Raw genomic sequence first — 8,459 nt, 5'->3', positions numbered from 1 at the left:
TTTGAGCACTTACACGCAGTGATGCGTATCGCCATAGCGACAATGGGTATAACCATAGCAACAATGTCGATTGTAGTGGATTCGAATCCAGGTTTACCGATATCTCGAGGTTTGTAATCTTAGGCGATATCAAGCGTTTCACCATGGCGGTCGCGACGCTCACTAGGTTGGTTGGGTGGCTGATTGGACAACGCCGCACAGTGCAATATTCCAACTACGTAAACAATTGAGTCTGGACCAGAGAAGCCAGTCATCAGTTAACTGATCCCTTTGGTCGCCTCTGGGCTACTGAGACGATAGTGTGTTCGAATCTCGTTTTATGATATTTCTAGACTTCTCAGCGCTGCACTGGTTACCATTTATTTTGCCATAGCCGTTACGGGTGTCCACAATGAACAGAAATAATCATTAGTGGGCGGAGCTTACGTGCTGCGTCACATGCATCTGTATCACTTCTGACTTATCTCACATATCTAACTGGAACATCGCGATTCAGCTGAAACACTGTTCAGGTAGTTATTACAAACAAACCTGAAATAAACATTCCCTTGAAAATGCCGATTTTAACAACGCTATTTCCACAAGCTAGACGTGCCTGTATGTAAGTGAGTGTCGTTCTTATTTCTACTAGATCGTATTTCATAACTCAGCTGATGTGTCGAATTCTGTTGAAGTCCCAGCTGACTTTGTTATGAAACCATAGGACCTCGAAAATACCGACTAGATGTATAAAAAGAAAATAACAAGATGAATGAATTACGTTTGTCGTGATTGATGTGGGTTCGCTCAGAATATGGGCTGTTGGGGGTAGCCCAGTGTTTATGGCGTTCACTCGTCTCGTCGTACGCTAGAGTTCTATTCTCCTCGTGGGTACAACATGTGAATGTGTGTTGTTTCAAAGGCATTTGGAAGTTGGTGGAATCAAACTAAAAAATGCTTTATGGTTCAACTTCTTTATTAGACACCAAATAGCTGACATCATCCGCTAGACTAGAATCCTTGAGTGCTCCAGAGGATCTGTCTGCTACAACACGGCCCAACATCTATCCCGCATCCTAGCCCCACTGGGAAAAACTGGCAGCTCCTTTATGAAAGATTCGGCATCCCTGGTACATCAACTGAGAAACACCAGCAACACAAAAAAGTTAGTCAGCTACGACGTGGTAGACCTATTTACCAATATAGCCATCAAAGAAGCTATTCACATTCTATCCACTAGACCGGAAACATCCTTACCAGATCTAGACACCAAACTCACGGCCCAAAGCATCGTCGATCTCGTAAGTAAATGCTTCGAGACTTCATATTTCAACTGGAATGGCCAGCTTTACCAATAGATCCATGGATTGTCAATGGGATCCCCTCTATCACCACTACTGACAGAAATATACATGATTGCCTTTGAAGAAACTGCCCTGAAAATTGCACCATTCACCCCAAAGCATTGGTTCCGCAAAGCAGATGATGTCCTAGCCCTCCTGGACGACAACCAAGATCCAGAAGCCCTGCTGCAACACTTGAATTCCCAACACCCAAGAATTCAGTTTACAATGGAAGAAGAGACACACCAACAGCTTCCCTTCCTGGACATTCTTCTCCACCGACGCCAAAAATCCACAGCCACCACTGTTTACCGTAAGCCAACACATACTGATCAGTATATTCATCACCAGTCCAACCATCACCCCCAGATCAAGAAAGGCATAGTAGCTACCCTGGCACGAAGAGCAAAGGCGGTCTGCAGCCCAGACAGCCTCCACAGCGAATTAAAACACCTGAAATCAACCTTCCAAGACCTTAACCAGTACCCATCCCATCTAGTCAGCAACACCATCACCAAGACCCTGAAAGAAAACTTCTAAGTCAGCTAAACCAGAACCTCCCCCCATCAGAATTAACATACCATACCATTGCCAGATAAGTGATCGCATCAGCCGTCTCATCAAGAAAACAACAGGAATAGACGTCACCTTCTGTAGCGAGACCAACATGAAAACGCTACTATCAGCTAATGGACGCGGGCCAACAACACCTAAATGCAACAATCCAGCAGGATGCATCTACCAGATCCAATGTAGTTGTAAAGAGACATACACTGGAGAAACTAGTCGACCACTGGCTGTCAGGTTAAATGAACACAAAACATCAGTTCAAACTTTGGATCAGAAGTCTGCTGTATGTAAACACATCATGCACAACCCCAATCACAAGATTGTTTGTGACAACAGGACATAAGTTAGGAACGCTAATGACTTCATAAGACGGAAGCTCCTAGAAGCCATTGCAATCAAACGGAACAAGCCCTCAATCAACAGAGACGGTGGTGTTTACCTACCCACTGCATGGAACTACCTGATCATCAGTGACTAACCTTTATCTAAACATCTTTACCTGTAACTCGTTAACCTAATCAATAGAAGCCTGCACGCCAATCAGTTTAGCCAATCAGTTAAGTCTGTACATCAGTAGAAGCCTGTACATCAATCAATCGTAGCCTGTACATCAATTAATAGAAACCTGTATATCTTGTCACCCATTGTTATCTGTCTACTATTATGTTATATATACTACATCCCTTTAGTTTCTAGGAACTGTCTCGAAACGTTGTGACCTTGTACAATAAAGAAGTTGAACCAGAAAGCATTTTAGTTAGTATGTGAATGTGTGTTCGCGATATTAACATGGCTTATACGGCGTAAAAAGGTACTCTTTCACTGGTCCAAAATCGAATCCGTTTTGTAAGCGGCATATCGATTCCGGTACAGAGGTCTACGAGTGAATGAGTGGGTTTAGCGTTACGCCCAACTCAGCAACAATCCAGCTGTATGGCAGAGGTTTGTAAATAATCGAGCCTGGACCAGATAATCCAGTGATCAATATCATGAGCATCGATCACCGCTATTGGGATACGATGATATGACTGTGTCAACCAATTCAGCCAACCTGACCACCTGATTCTTTCAGTCGCTTCTTACGACAAACTAGGGTTGCTGAGGGTTCTCAAGCAAGGGTAAAGTACTACATCACTTACTTTGACTATACATGTAATCGCCATACCGACGAAGCCTAGCTTGAATATTGCTGAGTGCATAGTTAAACAACATCAAAAACAAACTTAAGGCAGATGTACTGGTAACAAAATAGCACGTGGTATTCATGAGAATCAGCAACTGTGGATTTAGGTGATTAATGCATCAACAGTCGGGGGAAGCCAACAGTCGGGGGAAGCCAACTGTTCGTGGGGTGGTTTAAGTACAGTGCAGACAAGCTTAATTAGGGATGATACGCGGGGTGCTCTGTTCTTCTATCAGTTCATTGTAGGCGGCTGGGATGAGGTATCTTTTGTCTCTGTTGACTGAGGGCTTGTGTCGGCGGATATGAACTGGTTCTGGCAGTGTTCTTCTGAAGTCATTGAGTGTGTGTTGTGTGATAACATTTTTACATTGTCACATTTGAACTCGTGTTTAGGGACGTCGAGATAAAACTAGAGATGGAAGAATGTCAGTCTAATCTGGTGATAGAAGTTGTTCCTTCTATCATTCTAATTTTTATCATGTTATAATGTAGTTTCGCTTTCAAATAACTCATGGGAATCAATATTTTCGTCGAAATTCGTTGGCGAGAAGGAAAGATTGTATGACTGCTTCGGTCAATCTGGCAGAAGTCGTGTGCTGTGTTGTTTACATTTAGGCCTTGAAATGTTATTGTATTTAGAAACGTGTTTCTACAAATCAGGTACAGAAAATATAAAAGTGGTGCGGAAAAATCCTTATTTATATACTTTTCCTGAGACAGTCTAGAATTAACCAGTCGTTAGAAACTTTGACTGGACTGCTTTCTATTTTTCTTTCTGGTTTTGGGAGAAGCGTCTCTCCGTGTTGATAACACAGTCCAAGTCCATTGTTTCGAGGTTCCAAGTGAAGTTAGATTAGTTTTATCGCTCTTAGCAATAATCCGGCGGGGAACACCAGAAATGGGCTCCACACATTCTGGAATCGCAACGCGTGACGAACGAACGCTACACCACCGCTCCATTCAATAGAAACACAACGGTGACCCCATAAATGGCACATGCCTAGACTGTGATGTCAGTAAATCACCACAGACGTTCAGTGAGCAATTAACGTTTTTCATTTTGAAATTAAAAACAGTTTTAAGGTGACAAAATCAAAATGAGTGACTTTTGTTTTAAGGCGCACACTGCAACATGTAGCGTAAATAATCGAGCCTGGATCAGACAAGATACGATGACATGTGTCAACCAAACAGCAAGTCTAACCACCTGATTCCGTTAGTCGCCTTTTACGATAATCACAAAAGACAAATCGGATGCAGCCACAATTACAAACAGGCCCTCCACACATGGCGGTGTATTCATGCATGTTCAGAACCTTTCACATTCGAATCTCTTCAGCCAGGCATGCTATTGTTCATTTCTCCATTATGTTTATTGGTATGAATTCAGTTTCCATATACAGTGTAGTCCGATCATTGCAGATCAGACGAAAGTTATTTAGACAAAGGACTCCAATAGACCTGGCGCTGTTCCTGTGGTCAGTTTCCCTTGTAGAATACTTGAAAGTTCTCGAATGTTCAGTTGTGTTCTTTGTTTTCAGCACCCCAAGGACACAAAAGACCCTGGACCTAGATTTTCGAAGCTGTCTTAGCGCTAAGATAGTCGTAACTTAATGTTAATGTATGACACTTACGACTATCTTAACGCTAAGAGAGCCTCGAAAATCTAGGCCCTGGCGTCTAAGACACCGTAATTCTCTGTGCAAAGTTGTGTCCCCTGAACATGACAAGAGCCTATGGTTATAGATTTGAATCCAGATTCGCATGTTTCTTGGTTTGTCCTTTTGGTCAGTCTTTTCTATCATGGTTAATAGAAATTTATGCTTACATCCACAATCTCAAACTCACTATGGAACTGACAATTTTTGGCTGTGGGAAAACTAGTTTTACCGATTCTGTTTTTGACTCGTTCATGGTTTTTTTAAAAAAATATTACTTGTATAATTTACAAGCTCAATTAAGCTTTATCAAAAATTGCTCACTTCAGAAGTGAGTTGAGATATTGAAAAATGGATTTTCTTTAACAAAAGCTGTAACGACGAAATGTTTTTTACATGGCTCTTGTATCATGACTTATCCAATGACGAATGAATTATATTCATCATTAATTTGTTTGATAATTAAAAATAATATTGTGTTAATGTGAATGTTGAGTGAATGGTTTGTCTTGTTTCGTCAAAATGTACACCTGTATCCATTTAGCAATCCTCTGACTGAGCGGTTCCCTGGCTGCTGAATCTTGACTATAACAGGGATTCAGAAATAAAATTTAAATTAAAAAAAAAGAAAGAAAGAGAGACAGAGAAAGAGAAAGAGAGAGAGAGGGAGAGAGAGAGAGAGAAAAAATAAGAAAGATTTCATGGTTTCATGGTTTGTGAGCGCCAAAATGATACACGTCTGACAAACATCATCCTACATTTGACATTCTGTGACTGTAACTTCATTCACTTGATGCCACCGACGAAAGTTAATCTATAGTGCCACATACCACCATGGACACTTGAAGGTCCGTGGTAGAATAGGCCTTCAGCAACCCATGCTCACTATGCTTGTCGTGAGAGGCGACTAACGGGATTGGGTGATCATGTGTCATCGGTTGATCATGCTGTTGATCACTGTATTATCTGGTCCAGACTCGATTATTTACAGATCGCCGTCATATAGCTGAAATATTGCTGAGTGCGGCGTAAAACTAAACTCGCTCACATACCATCCTACACGAGGGCGGTGAAAGATGACTGGTGTATGGCACGTAATTTTCATGTATACGATTTTCGTTTTACAACAAACGTCTAGAAACAAACACTAACAAATGTTTGATGCAAGATTAGTGTCAAAATTAATGTGATTTCTCGGCCTTTTTGTAAAAACGTCAAAATAAAAAATGGGACCCCATGTATGTGTATGGGGCTACTGCATTGTGCACGTGCATACCATGCGTTGTGTTTAAGGGTGGTAATAGAGGGAAATGGTGGTGCGTTCATAAGATGTCTGTCCTTGAAACGTTTGTGAACGTTTGTCCATACTGAAAGTTCATCATCCCCTACTTTTTTTAAAAGCGTATATTAAACCGTTGTTAAAATTAAATCTGTGTTAACATGTGTTGTCGGTAAAATACATCAAAATGATGCTAAACAGTGTTTTCCTAATGAAGTGGCCAATTGGCCATGTGATAAATGTATTGTATTCTAACAACGTAGAATTTGATTTTGTTTGGGCATAACATGAAGGACTTCATCTAAAAGTGAGTGAGTTTAGTTTTACGCCGCACTCAGCAATATTACAGCTATATGGCGGCGGTCTGTAAATAATCGAGTCTGGACCAGAAAATCCAGTGATCAACAGCACGAGCATCGATCTGCGTAACTGGGAATCGATGACATGTGTCAACCAAGGCAGCGAGCCTGACCACCCGATCCCGTTAGTCGCCTCTAACCACAAGCATGGGTTGCTGAAGGCCTATTCTACCCCGGAACCTTCACGGGTCACTTTATCTGAAAGGAACATATATACTCCTTATGTATGTCCATACGTTACATGTGTGTTTTACATATAAACAAGGTCTGTTGATAAAATGGTCAATGCTGAAAACCACGAAAACACAGGAGTGAGTGAATGAATTGGTTCTTATGCCGCTTTTTGCAACATCCTAGCAATATCATGGCGGGGGGGCACAAGATGCGGGGGCTTCACAAAATGCACCCATGTAAGGAATCGAAACCGGACCTTTGATATGACGACCGATCGCACTTACCACTGGGTAGCTCCACCGCTCAAGAAACCGCAGGAACGATTACAAGTCACATAAAATGGTTTGGCAAGAGTTCATACTCATCATCTCAAATTGCGTTTCTTTCACTTAGGATATCCCGCCCGTTTGAAAGCTGGGTCACGGTTGCTGAGAGGTGACTATTCTTGTCACCAACTTCATGGTTATTGCCACCGTTATCATATTTTATAAAGCCGAGGCAATTGTAGCCAGTGAGTGAAATAACCACTGGTCTGCTAGCACGTGGATAGTAAAAATCCAGACGGGCCAGTAAATTGTCCACAGTAACTGGGCTGGCTGGCTAGTGAATTATCAAGGTGTCATTTCGTAAATGCACCACTCTCTCCTCCTTGTTAAGTTATAATACGCGTTTACATCATGCAAGATTATGGCCGTATAAATGTTCATCATATTAGCAGCCTATTGAAGACCCTTGTCTATATTCAAATTTCGGGCTAGTGAATTATTTTGTGGGGTAGTAGTTTTTAGCCACAGCGAGCCCGACTGAACAGTAAAATTTGAAAACTTTCGCACGCTGATTGTGACACCACTGCTGTACTACCGCCACTGCCATTTTCATTACTTTGCATTGATTTATAAACCTAGTAAATTTTAGAATATCGCTTTTAATGGTAATACATTTCTTTCCTTTTGCGTGTACATTTTTGGGGTCAGTAATTGTTTCGATTAAAAAGTAAGAAAACATCGTATGTGCTGAAAATGATGCAAGTGTAACCGCTACTTCGACTGCGATGAATCCTCGATTGCTATCTTTAAGAGCCCGGGCAGAACAAATAATCACGCGGGCAGACTTAGCTAATAATGAATTATGAAACCGGGAGCCGTAATTATACTTGTATATGCCAATTAGGTCTGTTTCACAATCCCTTTTAAGTTGAATAACATAATTTAATCCCCCAGTATAAATAATTTAACGTATCTGGTTGAAATTTCGTTGTCAAATATTATTCATTTATCACTTATTTTTTAAATTATAATGTCCATTTGATTTCAAAACGAACTAATTTAGGGCAGATATTAATGACGGGTGCTCCACCAGCGAACATCTCATCAAACGGGCACCTGTCATTTTGTGATTAGAGTTGTCTACCCTAGATAACCCAAATATTATACAGGTGTTCTTTTGTCAGCCATCCCAAGTTGACTTGTTTATATATGTCCAAGATAAAGCGTTGGTAATCAAAGTAGTGTGAAGATATAACATGCTTGGTCGAGCATTCCGACTTTAGAAAATATCGTTTGAAAACACAGCTGATGAAAGATACTTTTTGCAACAAAACTCACATTGTTTCCCATATATATGTCTAAATGTAACGTCATATATCACGCTTAGATATCTCAGTCTGGTACAGAATGTACATTTTAAATTTAGTCTCATATTACATTAGCTTTAAAATGCAACCTATTTTCAAACCATGAGATGATGACACATATCTAACACGCGATGCGTCCGCTTGGGGCAGGGAAATAATATAGTCGGAGACACGCCATCTAGCGGAATCTGCAGAAACTAACGCGGATTTTAACGAAGCAGTCAGTCGGCAACGTACGCTTGTTTCCGATCACGGTTTCAGTCAAACGAAAGGTCCCGATC

General features: G+C 41.1%; 1 protein-coding gene across 1 annotated transcript; it reads left to right on the top strand.

The window, feature by feature from the left end:
* Nucleotides 1-1,391: 1,391 nt before the first annotated feature.
* Nucleotides 1,392-1,862, top strand: LOC137283430 (uncharacterized). The gene has a single exon (XM_067814904.1). The coding sequence runs from the start codon at nucleotides 1,392-1,394 to the stop codon at nucleotides 1,860-1,862; it is 471 nt and encodes a 156-aa protein (XP_067671005.1).
* The last annotated feature ends 6,597 nt before the right edge of the window (nucleotides 1,863-8,459 follow it).

Source organism: Haliotis asinina, chromosome 5 (genome assembly GCF_037392515.1).
Source record: "Haliotis asinina isolate JCU_RB_2024 chromosome 5, JCU_Hal_asi_v2, whole genome shotgun sequence".
Lineage (NCBI taxonomy): Eukaryota > Metazoa > Mollusca > Gastropoda > Lepetellida > Haliotidae > Haliotis > Haliotis asinina.
The sequence above is the reverse complement of the archived record's forward strand: the minus strand, read 5'-3'. Positions and strand labels throughout refer to the sequence as shown.

What these genes read in the sequence shown, in the direction of transcription:
- LOC137283430 (XM_067814904.1), top strand. Translation starts at nt 1,392, where the DNA reads ATGATTGCCTTTGAAGAAACTGCCCTGAAAATTGCACCATTCACCCCA.